We start from the raw sequence: 17,106 nt of genomic DNA, 5'->3' as shown, positions 1-17,106 counted from the left end.
AACCTTTGGTCAGGGTGATATGGAAATCTTCTCCCAAAGTAACTGGAGAGTGAATGCGTATATGAGCTTGTGGGCGATTTATTGCATTATGACGATTTCAGAGCAGTTCTACCAGAATAATCTGCCTTCTGTCACCTGACCGGAGAGGGCCATAATGGAAATGTGTTATCAGTATCTCAGTGTTGCAGCCTAGATTTAGTTTCTGTTTGGACTGCACCTCATTTCACAATTGAATCATGTACAAGTTGCCTTCATTTGCCATTTGTCATACCAGTGTGCAAATATTGGAGTTTGTCTTGGAATGACTGCATGAAAAAACAATAAAAAGATGAAGATAGACAGAAACACTAATCAAAATGAACCACAATAAATAAGACCTAAAGCAATGCCCTTCCCCCACCTCATCCTTAGTGTATGTAGTGTGCAACCTCATTGGCCTTTAGATAGTTCATTTACAATATGCACGGCAGTGGGAAGCTGTTTATTAAGTAGCTGGTGCAAGTTTTACCTTAAGCCGCAGTAATATAATGGCTTCCACACTATAATAGTTGGTGATAATATTCTTAATGGTGGCAACAATAGTTAATTGTGTTCTTGGTCAGTCAGTTATTTAACTATAATTAATAACTTACTTAACTTGCTCCATCGGTTTGCCATGATGCTGTAAATCTGTTAAATGAATCAAATTGAACTCAAATAAAAAAAAAATGAATATCTGTTTTGAAAACTTTACCTCGGGCTCTTACCTAACAGATGCAAGGTTTAGTGTCATAAGTGGCTCTTTCCACAGACAAAGATATCTTTGACAAACAAGATTCAAGGCAAACTACTCAGATTGTTTCAAAGATTTGATTCAGAGATCAGTGTCCCCTCTAACCTCCTCTGTTTGTCTCACACCGTCTCCCTTCCCTCTCAGCTTGAACATGCCCGGGTGACCCAGACTGAGCTGATGCGGGAGTCCTTCCGCCACAACCAGGAGATGGGTGAGCTGCTGCAGCGGCAGGAGGAGCTGCAGGAAAGGTTGGCGGAGGAGTCCCGGGCGCGGGAGCAGCTGGCTCTGGAGCTCCACCGGGCTGAGGGTGAGTTTAATAAAAAATGTGTATATTGGTATATGAAAATAACGCTTAGTATTATTGTGATTTGGAGGAATTGAAGTAGGGAATGTTTATGATTTGCTCTCTATTAACAACGCAACCCTAATTGATGATCTGATCATTAAAGTGTGTTTATGTGTCAAGGCGATTACAGAAAACAGAAAGCACTGCAGCAGAAAGAGCATATGGAAGTAGAGTGAAAATGCGTGTTTGCATGTGTTCGGGGGATTGGGGGGGAGGGGGTGCAGGGAGTGATGGGATCAGCTGTTTGCAAGGGAGAGTAGAGGAGTGTGAGACCATCTGTGCTGGGAAGTCGACAAATGGAAATACGTGTTTGTGAGTCTGTTTCTGATTTGTATTGAAGCGTCTGAGTGAGTGTGAGGTTAGCCCACAACCAAAGTGTGAGGGTTTGTAAATGCAGATGTTCTCCATGGAGGTGAGGGTAATTTTGTGAGAACCGTGGATTATCTTTAATCCATTTACCTTGGATTCAATGTAATGGCAATGGCTGATTTTGCTGCCTCAGCACAGTTTTAAGTGCCTTGTCAAATCTTGTCGGGGGCAGCAAGTCAGATGTCCCATCCATGTCAGAGACAGCTGGTCTTAGAGGGTTGACTGGTACACACATTTCCATTCTCACACACACCAAACCCAATACACTGGCTTCTCACACAGTTTGGCGAGTGTAAGGTGTAGAATCATCTTTTCTTCTGGTCTCAACACACTGACTTTTTGGACACACTGTACAATGGTGAGTTTACCGCCAGTTATAATTTCATATAGGTTTTTTTTCTTGAGTAGTAGTATCCTGGTATGATGTTTGTTTTCTGGCTGTAAACTGATAGCCGTGCTGAAGTATGGCAAATATTTGCTGTCATAAAATAGGTTAATCACTTGATCACTTGTCAACCATGGTTTTACGAGGTAATCCACTACAGAGGGAGACCGTGCAAGTTGTAAAAAAAAAAAAAGAACAACAACATTATTGTGATTAACTGCTAAATTCTACACTGTGGACATCCCATAACATGTAAAGCAGTCAGTTTAAAAGAGCAGTTCTGCCTCTGTGGAAGAAGCACAGAAGATTGACAGTTATCCGTGAGAAGAATAGTCTTATTTCAATTTTTGAGTGTAGTGCTAATACACATATTAATTACCACGATGCCCATAAATCTAAGTGAATTTCCCTTTATATTAATCAATGTTGCCTGATTAATGTGTTATATCTGGCCATGTTGCATACTTCTCCATTCATCTTCAGAAAGTGTTTGAAATCGGCAAATCCAGTGATTTTTTATATTTGACATCTTGGTGTTCAAATGCCATTGAAGCCAGACTGGAATACTTCCCCTCCTTTTGTCTGGATGATCCACTCAGGTAATAGCTCAGGGTGCGGCTGTTTTAAAACTGGTTTTGAATTAACCCAAGAGACAGACTCACCCTGGAAGAGGATCCTCTTCAATGACTGACAGAAACTATTGGGTGTCAGTGAAAACACCTAACAGGATGAGATGAGAAGTCTGCTTGTATTATATTAGAGCTAGAGGAAAAAAACAAAACTAGAGGCCAAGATGACTAAGAGGTCTGTAATGTCATCATGGTGTGTGGTCATTGTTATGAGTCCTTTAGCTGTGTTTTTATAGAAATTGATTGTTCAACAGGCTTCATATTTGATCTCATGAAAAAGGTTTCAGACTTGTTTTGATGCTTATTGAGGGGGTTACTGTTGCTCGTTGACAAACAAACACAAGTGTGTGTTTTGTAGCTTTGGGTCACCATGGCTATTAGGGTTTTTTTTCCCTCAGATGGATGAAGATCTGTGTGTTATTATTCATTATCAACGCTTTCCATTTCTATGAGATGGAGACATTATAGCCCTCCTGGGATTATAACCTTTGATTCATTAAGGAGTCAATTTCCAGTACCTGCTGCTATATCTACTCTTACCTCTCTAGTCCAGATAAGCCCCATTATCAAGACAATATTAAAATTTCCTACATCTCATGAAAAATCCCCTGCCTTTTACTTTTTACAATGGATAGGTTTAAGGACTGTGTGACCTTTGCATGGGGATTAAAGATAGGTTGAGAACTTGGGACAAAATAAGTAAAATACAGTCATTTTATATATCTAATCAAATAATTAAAGCAAATGTTGGTTATTTGATTATTGATTATTTAGATTATCGACTTTTTCTGCCCTTAATGAATTCAAACTATTTATTTAATTGAAAACCACACACGTTTTATATATTTGCATGTAGACATTTCCCATAATTAGTGTTTCAGTCATAAACTTTAATCAGTAATTGCTATTTGCATCAGATTGTCATCAAGTGTAATGAAATCCTCCCTCCTGTATATTGCATCTGTACATGTTTATCCTAAATTAATTTGACCTTTTCATATTTAATAATGTATGCTTAAGCTGTTAAGCAAATAAGTACAGTAGATAAGTAAGAGAGAGCTCTGTGTAGTTTGTGGGCTTTGCTGTTTTAGCTGTTAATCAGGTGCATCAGACAGACGTGGATCATGTAGCGATTCCTCCTTAGGCAAACTTTCCACACAGCAGAGGTTCCTCACATGATGTGTCCTGACAACAGAAGTGACATTTTTACCTTTTAGTGCAGACTCAGGACCTACACTCCCCTTCTGTCTCTCTCAAAATTTTTGAAATCACACACAGAGAGCCCACTGAGCCCGTTCTAGCTGCAAATGAGCAGAATCAAGTTAAATTGGAAGCAACAGCGAGATGGAGAATTACTGTAATTATTCACAGTTGCAGTGTTGAAGAAAAATGATGCAAATGTGCAAAAGATCTCTTTGCGTATTCGTGTTGCTCAGAAAAAATATTGCTCACTAAAAAACATTTATTCACCTAACCCTTCACACCAGACGGGCTGGGGTGAAGGGTGCGGGGTTCAGCCTGCCACCGTCTCATTTCATGCCAGTTAGCATTCCAAAGTCGGACATACAGTAAAGGAGTGAATGGATTTTCCATAGAAGTTTGTGTTTTAATGTATGCACAGTTCCTCATCTATGAACTGAGTGCTGTCCTGGTGCGTAATGCTTGCTGACCTGTGAGAAAATATGTAATAATAGAACATTTCATTGTGCTGTCTGACCCATTTTGCTTGACAGAGTGAACAAGACTGACATGCCATGCTCCCTTGTGTTTCTCTATGCATCTGTAATGTATGCATGGTATGTTCGTGTGCCGCCTGGGTGTGTATGTATATTTTTCTCTGCTTGCGTGTTGTGCAGTAACTTTGGATTTTGATGATTCAGTGCTCATTCATCTGGATGGCTGATGTGTGTGTTTGTGTGTGTGTGTGTGTGTGTGTCTGAAAATAAAAGAGAAGGCTCAAAGAAATTCCTCTAAATACTTTTGTTGAGAGATTTCAATTATGGGAGCGTAATGAAGATGCACAGATTTTACAGGGGAATTGTGAGTTGTATAATGTGAATGTGCGTGAGTTTATATTTCAGCACCCTTGTGTTGTGTAACCGTCCCTCTCCTCTCTCTTTGGCCACCTTAAGGTCTGATTGATGGCTACACGGGTGAACGGGCTGCGCTGGAGGAGCAGGTGCGCCAGAAGGAAGAGCTCCAGCTGAACCTTGAGCAAGAGCTGCAGGTGAGGCATTCGAGCTCCAGAGAGGAGGAAAAAACAGTTGACTTCTTGTGAGATAGGAAGTGAAGTCTGCCTGGAGTCCCACACAGTTAACTCTTATGGTAGATTTTAGGATTTTCCTTCCCGCGCAGTACACTTGTGACTCAGGTGTAACTACAACTACATGAGTACTTTCACACTTTTTTAGATAATCTTGGGCTCTTTTTTTGTTTTAGCCTTCACTGAGCACTTTGTAACTTTCAGAAAAGAATAAAAGGCATAAAATGTGTACATACCAATGCAAACGTACATTGTATCAGCAAACAAAGACCATATAGTGTGATTGTTGATTCTCTTCAGTCTCAAACTCATGCCATGCCTCCAGTCTACAGTCATTATTGACCCCACATGTGTAATTATCGTCATTTCCATCCAGGCCCTAACTGAATACCATTTGCTCCACACAGGTCACAAGTAGCCGGCTGCACGAGTTGGAGCAGGAGAGGCTACAGATGCAAGAGGAGCGGGAGCTGTTGTCACGGCAACAAGACGCCATGAGGGAGCATGCCGGGCCCCGTGAGCTTCGTATGTATCCCAGAATTCCCTTTTTTTTAAAAAACAGGCATGGATTGTTTTTTAAAAGCTCAGGTTATTTATATTTTTCCGATATGATTCCTTAATCCTCCCTCAGGGGAGCCTAGATAATGTTGAACACATCATATTACGTCCAGTATATGTGTTTATTAGAGAAAAAAATATGGGTCTTTGGATTGTCAGCTACTACTTGATAAGCTTAAAGTACCACCCTCCCTCAAATGTTAGGATATAAGCTTATTCAGCATGGTCTGAACCTTACAGTAGGCTCTTTAAATACCCCAATGTCGGAATTGGACAACATGAGAAAGGTTTCAGTAGTCTTGCATCAAGATCAAGAAACTCAACACAATCAATAATCATCAGTTTAGTATCACTGGAAAACTGATTGCCATTCTCTCAAACTAAGACACTGTCTGTTAATTGTTGTATGAATTACAGGGGACACCTAACATATTGATTAGTATGAAACATCAAACCAAAGACAGTGTCAGCTACATGCCATAGTTATTGCCATTGTTTTTATCTCATCTTTCTGAGTTTATATATATTGCCAATATACAAATTCCTAGCTATGATAGTGTGCTAGTTTCTGGGAAAGGTTACTACCAAGATTTAAATGCACACAGGTGTCATACTGAAATGTCCGTAATTTCTGTATACTGCATAATGTTCTGTATAATGCAACAGGAACTGAGACCAAGGGTTAAAATCTCATTAAGATGTTTCATTATAATCAGTTCTTATGTAACCAGTATAACAATGCTGAGGCAACTCTTTGGACCTGTCAGCATCGCCCAAAAAGTTGCCACGGGTATTTGTGCCGTAAGTCATAAATTGACAACATCAGACTAATTTTGCACTATATCCCCTGTATTATAAAGAAGGTATCCCATAAGTACATTCTGTGATGAAATGGTAAGTATACTGTATCTGAGGGTATAAACCAAACTGGGGCTGTTTCAGGAACTCTTTCCATTTGCTTTCACAGCGTTGGCTTCTCCATCCTTTGGCGACACAGCTTTGACCTAATACTGTGACACAGACAGAAAAGCACTCTCATCCTATCTCCACCCCTTTTCTATCCTCTCTCTACGAGTTTTCCTGTTCATGACCAAAACAAGAGCATGCTAAATTCCTGTGCTTTCTTATTCTCCTATAGGCCTAGTTGAAGCTGCAGTGGTTGCAGCACCTGAAGCAGGTGTGTCCACTTTGAGCATGGCTCAGTCATATCTATGTACCTTGATTGTCAGCATATTTTGAGTGACAGCATATTTTTCTAACCCTAATCCAGCAACTCACCAATAAGGCTTGGAGCTTGCTTGCTATGGGCTCACAAACTCACAAACAAAATCACTAACTGTTGCTTCAGCTTTTCATTTTGATTGATTTTTCTTTGTTCTGGTTTGTCATTTTAACGTCTTTGGGTCAATGTTAGCACTCATTTTTAGCATGACTAAATGAAAATAATCTTCGGACATTTATATTTAATCGTCATCTCCTAATTGTCAATCATCTTTGCTCCCAATTGAGGTATCTTTGTTCAATGGTTATATGTAGATTAGATTTGTTGATATTGTGCTAACTATTTTTTTGAGTGAGATGATTGGCTATTCAGGAATTCCCTCTCCCTTGCCTGCAAACGCTTATGGGGCATGGATATTGCAATGTCTGGACTGTCTACGTCTTTGATCTGTCCTTTGCACTCTCTCACCTTTTTACTTTTGCACTAATCCAGCGGGGTTTGATCCTGGGTGAGTCGGTGTGGGGTTGGTTCACTGGTGGCAGACGATGGGCAGAAGGGGATCATGTTGGGAGATGTTGTGTTGGGAAGGTGACTGAGATGTTGGAAGAGTCTGAGGTTAACCATTTACCCAAATGGAGAGTTGTAGAAGTGACCATATATTGCACATTATGGTTTTACAATTAGATTTTATAAGAGGAAGTTGAATGTTATTCTTTAAGAACACAGTGTTGCATGGGAGAGTTGGTCAACACGCATGAAATTTAATGACAAAGCTCATAGACCTCAAACTCTTCAATGGCTCCATCTCAGCATCCTGTCGGTTACTGAAATCAAACCTGAATTACTTCTAACTAAATAAACTCAGCCCCCACTGCAGTACTTGCCAGGCTGTAATACCCTTCCTCTCTTCCTCCTTCGTCCGCCATATTCTGCAGACCTTCTGGAAGAGACGGAGAAGCTGATGAAGGAGAAGGTGGAGGTCCAGCGTCAGGCGGAGAAGGAGAACACGGACCTCCTGAAGCAGGTGAAGCTCCTGGAGGCGGAGCTTGAGGAGCAGGTCAACAGGGTGATTGAGCTGGAGCATGCTCAGAGGACGGAGAGCGGAGACCTCCAGCAGCAGATCCAGGCTCTGGAGAAACAGCTGGAGAAGAACAGGAGATTCCTCGACGTAAGTTAAAGTTGCACAGGCAGTTGGAAAAAGGACCGCTGCATGGACGGGAATTTATAATGTCATGTTGTTTTAGTTTGTTTGTTGAGATTTCTTTCATTGGAATCTCAAAATTCAACATTTTCTAAAGTCAATTGCAATAGGAAGTAATTTTTTTTCTCTTCGAGCCTCCTTCAAACATGAGCATAATTCTTACACGTATTCCTTTCCTCCTAAGACTTATGAGGAAGCTTTTGCAAAGCTTCCTTGTTAGCCATATACCACTAATTGGGCCTCATGAGTACACACACAGCCATAGCAACATGAAACAACAACAACAGCTTAGTGCTAGTTACAGCACATGCTGGCAAGGACTGTAATAACTGTTCAAAAAAATATAAATAAGTGTTTTCTGTGGCTGTCATGGATATACCTGTGATAATTTACCAACACCTTTTATTGAGTCAACAAAAGATTTGGAGTAGGAAGGTGTCACATGACATTAGTTTACATTCTTGCAAATCTAACCAGACAAAGCTATTTTTGTCGAGTGACAATAGAATAGAGTTGAATGTTGGTAAACAAAAAGCTTGCTGATACTTCCGGGAACTTGGAATCGGAATTAGGGTAAGGCAACGGTAAACACAAGAAACACAAATCACAAGCTCATCTTCAAGCTAGCCAACCTAAGATACAAAAATGTCCAGAAACTACGCCATGTGGGGTCGCAGCATCTATAAATATTTGGGGGAAACGCTGCTGCCTCCCAGATGTGTCACTCCTGCCGTGTGTTTATGTCTACGGAAAATTAATCTATATCTTTCTATTGAACAAAATAAAAACAAAGACAACAACATCACTATTATATAGTCAAGTCAACCAATTTGCTTACAATCCCAAAAATATACAAAATCCAAAACATGTTCACTCTCTCAACTACAACTACTGCTAGGAATGGGAGCACAAGTAGCCAGTCTGAACACTTGATAATGCATAGTGGCCAACTAGTCAGTCATCACCATCTGCAGGCCAGTAGGAGTTACCGCCACAGGTAACAGCCATCAGAGTCAAACTAATTAAACAGGGCCATCAGCTGGCCCCTAACACTTACTACCTCAGTAAATTCAGGCATGCAGTACAACACTGACTTCATGAAAAACAATTCAAAATTGTGTTTGAATGAGCAGTTTTGTGATCAGAAAACAAATTCCTCAACAGAGGATTTAAGATCCCTTTTTTGCCTTTAGTTTGCAAGGCTATATTGATGTTTGTTTTTTAAGATCCATTTTAAAAAAAATCCATATTTTCCATTATTTATTTATCTGTCTTTCTATGTTCTGTCTTTAATTTAATGTCCAGGAACAAGCTGTGGACCGAGAACATGAGAGGGATGTCTTCCAGCAGGAGATACACAAGCTGGAGCAACAGCTTAAGAATCCACAGAAGTTCCAGACTGGCTCTGAGCAAAGAAACCGAGAGGTAACAGTAGAAAGCATTGTTCTCTGCCAGAGGACAAGGCAGTAATGGAGATGCTCAGTTTGTGAACATCGGCTGTGTTGTTTATGTGCATTGGTCTCAGTGTCATGCAACAAAACAATAGAGCTGGTAGAATTATCCATGCTTGCTTGAAAATTACACTGATCTTGTCAAACTGGAAGTGTTACAGAGACAACATGAGAATGGGATTCATGCTTGTCCTTGTGGTCCTTTGAAAATCCTTTGTTAATACTGCATTTTATTTCCATGATCATAACATTTTTTAATAAGTTGGAAGTAAGCACTCCAGCAGATTTGTTTATTAAGAAGAATAAGAATACAGTGAGCTGTTGTGGTTTTTACCACGAACACAAACAAAAAATTGATTTTGTCAAGAGTATAGCCAAGTGTTAATGTCTTTATGCATTTTAACATCATATTAGTTACATGATGTTTGATGTGTTATGTGACACCTGATGAGAAATATTCATTTCAGGTGTGAATGCTCATATCAGGAAGTCATGAATGATTTGATATGCTATGTAGTTTGACTGCTGAAAGTTTGCTGGCTGAGTTCAAATGATTCTGCGTAACATTCATATCCCTGACACCGATAAACAGACATCCCACACCTGCACTACGACATGACCAACAGGAGGCACACTTTGAGAAAAGGCAGTGTCCTATACACTAGAAGGCTTGAGTATGACAGCTGAAGTTAGCACATTATTCATTGCATTTTGATTGATTACATTTTCCCACTTTGATGTCAGTTCTTGTGCATCAGTCTCACTCATAAAAGTGATCACCGCTGTCAATTTCATCATCATGCTGTACAAAGTCGCAGTGCTGTTGTTGGATAAACTGGATAAACTGCTGGCTGTATTGCTATGTTCACGTGTTAAAACTGATTTTCTGCGTGCCCCAGCGTGCCCCTGGCTTCTATAGTATGTTGGCATTGACTGTGAATGTTTCATGGTATTGCAGCACATTTGAAAGGGACGGCTAATTATGTTCCCTAACTAATCGATTGTTTCATCCTTGCACACCTCCAAATAGTTTGCATGCAAAGCAGTACACAGTTTTTATGTGAAGAAATTAAGCAGTTCTGTTCAACTCATTCTCCGTTGGGTAATAAAAAAAGAGCACAATAAGCTTTAGAAAAGTGCCTGTTCCTTTTTTCTGTTATGGGATATGGGCCCTCAGTGCATTTCACAGGCCCAATCTCAAACATCATTTGACAAAATGAGTCAGTTATTTCAGTGGAGGAAGGCCAGTCTGGTGGCTCAGTAGCATCAGGAATGTCTGTGCTCTTTTCCACTTTACTCTCCTTAGAGGCTAAAGACCCCCATAATATCATTTCTGATGGGCTTACTTGCATCTGCGATTGTTGTTGCAATAGATTGGTTTAAATTTTGTGGTAGAACTCAAAATGATTGTTTTTTTGGTCTATGCTTTTGTGCCATATATACTTCATAACCCAATTGCACTTCTGCTACAACTTCACCAGCTAATACCCCACAGATTACCACTACCATTTCTATAATTTCCAGAGACAGAATCCTGCCACAGCTACCATCATTAAGCATTCTTTCTTCCTCTTTTCTCCCTCTCTCCTCTTTTCTTCCAACTCTCCATCCTCTGATCCTCTGTGCCTCTGCCTTCTCTCTCCCATGGCTATTGCAGGTGGATGGAGTAACCTTTAAGGTATTGCTTCTAGCTACATGTAGAACCAACTCTCCTGCAGAGAGCATTAAGTGCATTTTAGTAATCCTGCTTGCCCCTCTAGCGATTCATATCCTGTCCATCTCCCTTGTCCCTTTCCCCCTCTTTTCCTCCAGTTTGGTCCCCCTCTATGCGTCCTCAATTGAAAGCTAACTGAGTAGCTAATAGCTACTCAGCTTCTAATCATCATCTTTTCTCACTCCACTCCTCCTCTTGTCTTTCCCTCCCTTGTCCCCATTATAAAAGTGGACAGAACAGTAAACAGACTTGAACAGTTGTGAGAATGATAAAGAATGAAATGTGATTTGCACAGTAGAGCAGCCTGAAGTGAAATTAGCATTGACAATTATACTCTCCAATCATAATACTCTACCCAAGTTTACCACAGAAGTCAAGGGAGAAATTGGAATGAAAAAACACACTAATATTGCATCCTCTAAATTTTCACATATAGTGATGGGGAGTGATGACTTGATGAATTTATTAAACGACTCCAAGTCAGCTCTGTTAGCAAGAAAGACAGAATTAAAACAAAAAAATATCCAATATTTTGCATATTAGAATTGTTACTTATTTTTATTTCACATACCTTACTTCAATTTCAAAGTTGTGGTGTATTGAAACAACAGTGTCAGCAAAAGTCAAGAGAGCGGTAAATACTTTTATAAGAGACTGTATCTTTTTCCCTCTCTTCTTGTTTGACCAAGCAGAGGGAACAGTCCACCATCTAGATTTTGTTTCAATAGTAGCAACATTAAAATTGCTCTCCCAGGTCTTATTCATTCTACATGAATCCTTCTCCCCTCCACCCCTCTTTCTCCCCTTCATTCATCTGCTGATGCTTTCCCCATCTCACAGGTGGATCAGTTTACCTGCCAGCAGCCCTCCTGATTATTGTACTGCACTGTGGCATTTGTCACCCTGAATGAAATCTCTCTCGCCCCTCTGTCTCTGCACCTCATTTCATCCCCCCGTCTCCCTCCTTTCTCAGGTGGATCAGCTGACCTCCCAGCTAGCTGTACATCTATCGGCTACGCTGTAGCGAGTGTTGTCTGAGAGCGAATCTCATTAAATGGTCCCCCCCCCTCTCCCGCTCTCCTCCTCTCTCTCACTACCAGGTGGACCAGCTGACCTCCCAGCTAAAGGAGAAGGCGGATTGGTGCAGTGAGCTGCTGCTCGGCTCAGAGCAGCTGCGTCGCGAGTTGGGTGAGCGCGACGAAGAGATTGACAAGCTGGAGAGGCGCGTCTGCGAGCTGGAGCAGGCCCTGCTGGCCAGCGCTGAGTCTCTGGAGAAGGTTAGGAAGGGGAGGGGGAGAGGGGGAAAGGGGGAGACGAAGAATGTGCAAGAGAGGGAAGCAGAGATGGCTCGGGAGAAATAGGAGTCGGGGAACAATAGCTGCAGAGCATGGCAGAGGGGGTGTGTGAAGGAATGAAGATGAGATGACAGCTAGTGGATGAATGGGAGGGGGTTAGGATGCGGGGGGGAGAGGGAGAACAATGTGTGGGTGGGTGGGTCTACTCTAGCCGCCCCAGCCGTTTGCTGTTGTTGATGATGCTGTGCTATGGTTAGCAACTATCACGATTGCCCCCCAGTGTTGGTGGAGGGCTGTGGGTGAGTGAACAAAAAGAGCTGTGAAAGAAATGTTGCCATGCTACTGCTCAGTTGGCAAAATACAAGGAGACCCAGTTGCATAACGCATGATACAATACTGTTAGCGTGCATGTGTTTGTTTAAGCATGTCTTCCTTAAATAGAATTGTCTTTGTAACAACAGTGTGTTAGCCTTTTTGTGTGTGCTGTATATAATTGCCGTACTAGATAGTCGTGTCTTACACCTTTTTGTTGTTGTGTTTGTCCCAGGTTGAACAAAAGAAGCAGCATGCATCCATCACTGAGTCTCGACACTCCACACTGGAAGCTCAGTTACAGACTGAGAGAGAAGCTTTGGACAGGAAGGAGAAAGAGGTAGTGTGCTGTTCAATGTGTTTTGATGATTGGGAGAATTTTTGAGCAGTCACCCCCAGCTATTTTAGCTCAGCATTCAATTCAGAACCCTATAGGGGAACTAATTTATGTGTGCACATGCACAACACATCTACACATGCATTGGGCTTGTGATATAGTGATGCATTCATAACACTTCTATATATTTAGAGTAAAAAGAATGTGTTTATATTATGCAATTTTCTATCAGATCCGTCTATATGTGCTATATTTATATTTTAATACAGTAATTCTTTGTAAGACCTCTTGCTATGGATGGCCTTTCTTTTTAGACTAGATCTATAGTCTAGTAGTATTTGTCTCATGTGTTTCCACTAATCACTCAGGCTTACGTATAATTTATAAAAAGCCAAAGCTTGTTTTATATGGTAACCCTGAACACTTTACGTCAAAACATTAGTATCTGAATAATATTATTTTGCATCACAGTTATGTGTGCGGCTACCTCTTGAAATGAATGAATTGTTGTGCAGAATCTTGCGGTGTCAGATATATCTCCCCTAAAGTGCCTGCCATCCTTTCCTGGTGTCCCAGATCAGTAACCTGGAGGAGCAGCTGGAGCAGTTCAGGGAGGAGCTGGAGAACAAGAGTGAGGAGGTGCAGCAGCTTCACATGCAGCTGGAGATCCAGAGGAAGGAGCTCAGCAGCCAGCAGCAATACCTAGAAACAAGGGATAGCATGCTCCAGGTAAACAGCCATCCTGTCACAAGGCCATATTGTCACCTTTACCTAGAATTTTAAGCCACAGAAGTGGTCAAGTCTGGCTATGTTGTGAAATGCTGTGCTGCTCCACCTGCAGCACAGTTTCTAAATCAGACAGACCCTGGCCAGATAGTATAGTAAAAATATGTTTTATATTGTACATTTGTATTTTCAGCCTCATTCATTATGTTTAATCATAACGTGTAATTTTATATGACACGTATATGTGTCATTTTATACTTAAAACTGTTCTACTAAAGAGCAAAAGATAAGCTACTGTTTACTGGAGATTTATAAAAAAAATGTACCCACAGGGAATGTGTGACATTGCTGGATTATCTTGTACTGTACAGCAACAACAGAAGGTCTGGCTTGTTCACACAACCAAAAACTACTCCTCCGGACAAACTGGCAAAATTGAAAATCGGACCAACTTAATCTATCATAGATATAATACTATTATGTCCATATTATATCCGTATTACATTAACATCTCAATTTGAAAACTGAAACATGCTTGTTTTACCGCTGCTGACACGTTTCGTCTTCGGCCCAACCAGTGAATTTTGAGTGATGTGCCGCAGAGTTGAACTTACGCGTGAACTGTTTGTTGATAGCCATCCCATTATAATTTCTGATTTTGAAGGTGATGGAGCAGAAGGACAGGGAAATAGCTCTTCTTAATGAACAGATCACTAAGCTCCAACACATGGAAACAGCCTCTGATAACAAGGTAACGCTATATGCGTATACGAAATAGACCAAGTCTGTTTTCGAATATGCATAGCTCCGTGGTAGTGGATCATTGTGTGTGCTTTGTAGTTTCCTGTCCATTTTCATTTTCTGTAAGGCTCCATTTGTTTTTTTGTTGGGTTGTTTTTTGCTTGTTTTGTCTCGGTAAGTAGATTCACAGCACCATGGTTCTGTTGTGTGGTGATGATTTGCTCATTTGAGGTGGCTTGTTAAACCTCTGAGACTCTACAGAGTTTTGCAATCTGATCAAGTCAGAAATTGGAGTTTACAAATTGTACATGCTTGCCTTAAAAAAATAAAACAAACATAACTATATTACTATGACCCAAAGAATGCTGCTCAGAGTCTCCTCAGAGACTCAGAGGTTTATCCAAAAACATGGGATGGTCATGGACTAGTCAAATCTGGCACTTTTATAGTATGATGATGCTTATGTCCTACTCTTTAGGAAATGGATCAAAGGGATGAACTGATAAAGGAGCTGGAGTCCCAGGTGGAGTGCATGCGGAGCGAACAAGAACGCTTGAAGAGGAATAGTGAGGAGGAGCTTGACCAGCTGAACGCAGTCATAGACAGATTGCAGCAGGAACTGGCCAACATTGAGCAGAAGCAGGCCACAGAGGAAGATGATGACACCAAGGACGAGCCAGAAAGCAGAGAATGGGGTCCAAGTAAAGAAGAATATGATGAAGTGAAGCAGAGAATGGACCTGGCCACCAAAGAGCTTGATACGCTCAAAGCAGAGCACAGTAAGCTGTTGGAGACGTATCTGCGCTTAAAAGAGAGTGCAATAGCATTAGCTGAGACAGAAAAACTGGAGAGCTCAGAGGGTGAACTTGAAGAGGCTCTTAGGGAGAAAACTGCTGGCCTTGTTGTCATGCAAGCCCATGTACAAGCACTAGAACAGAGTGCCACTTCCAGAGTGGAAGAGTTAGGTCACCGCATCCAGAAGCTCGAGGACTTGGCCAGTGAAAAGGACTGTGAGCTATCCCGCTGTCGCCTCCTTGTGGAAGAAACCCAAAACTATGCAGACAACCTCCAACAGAAAGTGTCCAACCTAGAGGACAAGCTGAGGGAAAAGGTGGCTGCAGCGCTCGTCAGCCAAGCCACCCTGGAGGCTTTCCAGCAACAGTCTCAAGGGTCCAGGGAGGAGCAGGGCCTGCAGAGACAGGTGGAGCCACATGTCTATGACCTCGGCGACTTTGGTATTCCCCAGATGGACTTCAGTGGAATGAGTCATGCCAGAGTAGCTCCCACAGGGAAGGTGGTCCATCTGACGGAGAAGCTTCGCGAGCTGGAGGTGGGCCTCAGCGGCATGCAGAAAGACCAGGAGCTCCAGAAGCAGCTGCTCTCCAGCTCTGAGGAGGAGGTGCTGGAGTACGAAAGGAGGCTGGCTGTGCTCATGGACTTGCTCAATCAGATGAAGACCAAGGCTGGTCCACACCAGAGAACACCGCTGTCTGTGGAGGTAAGAGTTACACAATTTGTCAACTTTTTTGTACACAATGCCATCCAGAAGAGGCTAGAAGTACCACAGCCACACCAAATTTCTGTAGTGTATGGATTCAGAAGTATTGGCTTTAGTTACTTTAGTCGATGTGTTGGAGCACATTTGTCAGGACATTTCAGCTGAGTGCACCCTGTACCCTGATTGATGTTTAATCAATGAAGATGCATTGAAGTCATTGTGATTCTATGCCACTGTGAACTGTTGTCCCTTGCTGGATTGCTCTGATAAGTCTGGATCTTTGTGACCTTTTAATCAGTCTTCCTCCGCTGGTGACCAGACGGCTTTGTCTGAGCTTCTTCAGGAGTTGCAGGAGGTCAGAGATGAGGCTTCAGTTGCCAAAGAGCAGCTCAATCACTACAAGGAGAGCAGCAGTAGACTCCAGGAGGAGCTCAAAGTATGTGATGTTTCACACCTTTTTAGTGTGTATACAGCTATTGCAGTGAGAGTATTTCTGATGTTTTATGAGATTGATGAGCCTGTGATTTTCATTCTAGGAAAAAGCTGTCACGATAGACACACTCCAGGAGCAACTTCAAAGGGTAGGAACTAAAACCAAACACACTTCCCACAATTCAATAAATTTGTTTGTCCTCAGAAGCAGGCATGCAGGCTGGCAAGTTCAAGTCTAACAATTCAACCTCTTCCACTTTAGGTATCATCCAGAGGCAGTGAGGAGGCCAAGGTGTCCGAGCTTCAACAGGAACTCATGGAGGTTCAGAATGAGGCGGCCGCCACCAAAGAGGAGCTGAGCAGCTCCAGGGAGAGCTGTGAGAAGCTGCAGGATTTGCTCCAGGTATGGAGGCAGTTGGACCATGAAAGAAGTCATTCATATGTCCTGTCTCAGGTGCTGGCTTCAGTGGAATCAATGAACCCCCTTCAAAAACTGTTTTGTCCTTTTTTCAGTTAATTTGTTCTGGGGCATAATATGAGTTTTAGACTTTCTATGAAATGGACGCTTTCATGAAGTGAGCTTTGAGCTCTCTTGAAACTAACATTTAAGTATGTCTACCTTATTGTTTATTTAATTTACTTAATTTTATATTTATATTCACTTTATTTTTTAAAGGAGAGGGAAATGACCATTGCTCACCTTAAAGGAGAACTTTTCAGAGTAAGTAGTAAATGTTTCATACTGTACTTCCATTCTGTTGCATTGAAATGTGATGTAATGACAGTGTATTTCATTAAAATGGTCTAGATTGCTATTTTTATGAATAAGTCTATTATATTGTCCGTTCTCTTGTG

General features: G+C 41.5%; 1 protein-coding gene across 1 annotated transcript in view; it reads left to right on the top strand.

The window, feature by feature from the left end:
• Positions 1-17,106, top strand: part of LOC139642576 (A-kinase anchor protein 9-like) — a 71,738-nt gene that overhangs the window by 42,945 nt on the left and 11,687 nt on the right. The window contains exons 24-38 of the mRNA XM_071517475.1: positions 917-1,079; positions 4,634-4,728; positions 5,172-5,289; positions 6,461-6,499; positions 7,480-7,712; positions 9,051-9,170; positions 12,011-12,187; positions 12,753-12,857; positions 13,431-13,583; positions 14,245-14,331; positions 14,800-15,819; positions 16,118-16,255; positions 16,356-16,400; positions 16,514-16,654; positions 16,928-16,972. Of these exons, the coding sequence (XP_071373576.1) occupies positions 917-1,079; positions 4,634-4,728; positions 5,172-5,289; positions 6,461-6,499; positions 7,480-7,712; positions 9,051-9,170; positions 12,011-12,187; positions 12,753-12,857; positions 13,431-13,583; positions 14,245-14,331; positions 14,800-15,819; positions 16,118-16,255; positions 16,356-16,400; positions 16,514-16,654; positions 16,928-16,972 (2,679 nt within the window). The remainder of the gene's footprint in view (positions 1-916; positions 1,080-4,633; positions 4,729-5,171; positions 5,290-6,460; positions 6,500-7,479; positions 7,713-9,050; positions 9,171-12,010; positions 12,188-12,752; positions 12,858-13,430; positions 13,584-14,244; positions 14,332-14,799; positions 15,820-16,117; positions 16,256-16,355; positions 16,401-16,513; positions 16,655-16,927; positions 16,973-17,106) is intronic.

The sequence above is a fragment of the Centroberyx affinis genome, unplaced genomic scaffold (assembly GCF_046629955.1).
Source record: "Centroberyx affinis isolate AG114_WGS23_722 - 3 ecotype Tasmania unplaced genomic scaffold, CSIRO-AGI_Caff_v1 ptg000046l_1, whole genome shotgun sequence".
NCBI lineage: Eukaryota > Metazoa > Chordata > Actinopteri > Beryciformes > Berycidae > Centroberyx > Centroberyx affinis.
Note: the sequence above shows the minus strand (reverse complement) of the source record. Positions and strands in the feature narration are given on the sequence as shown.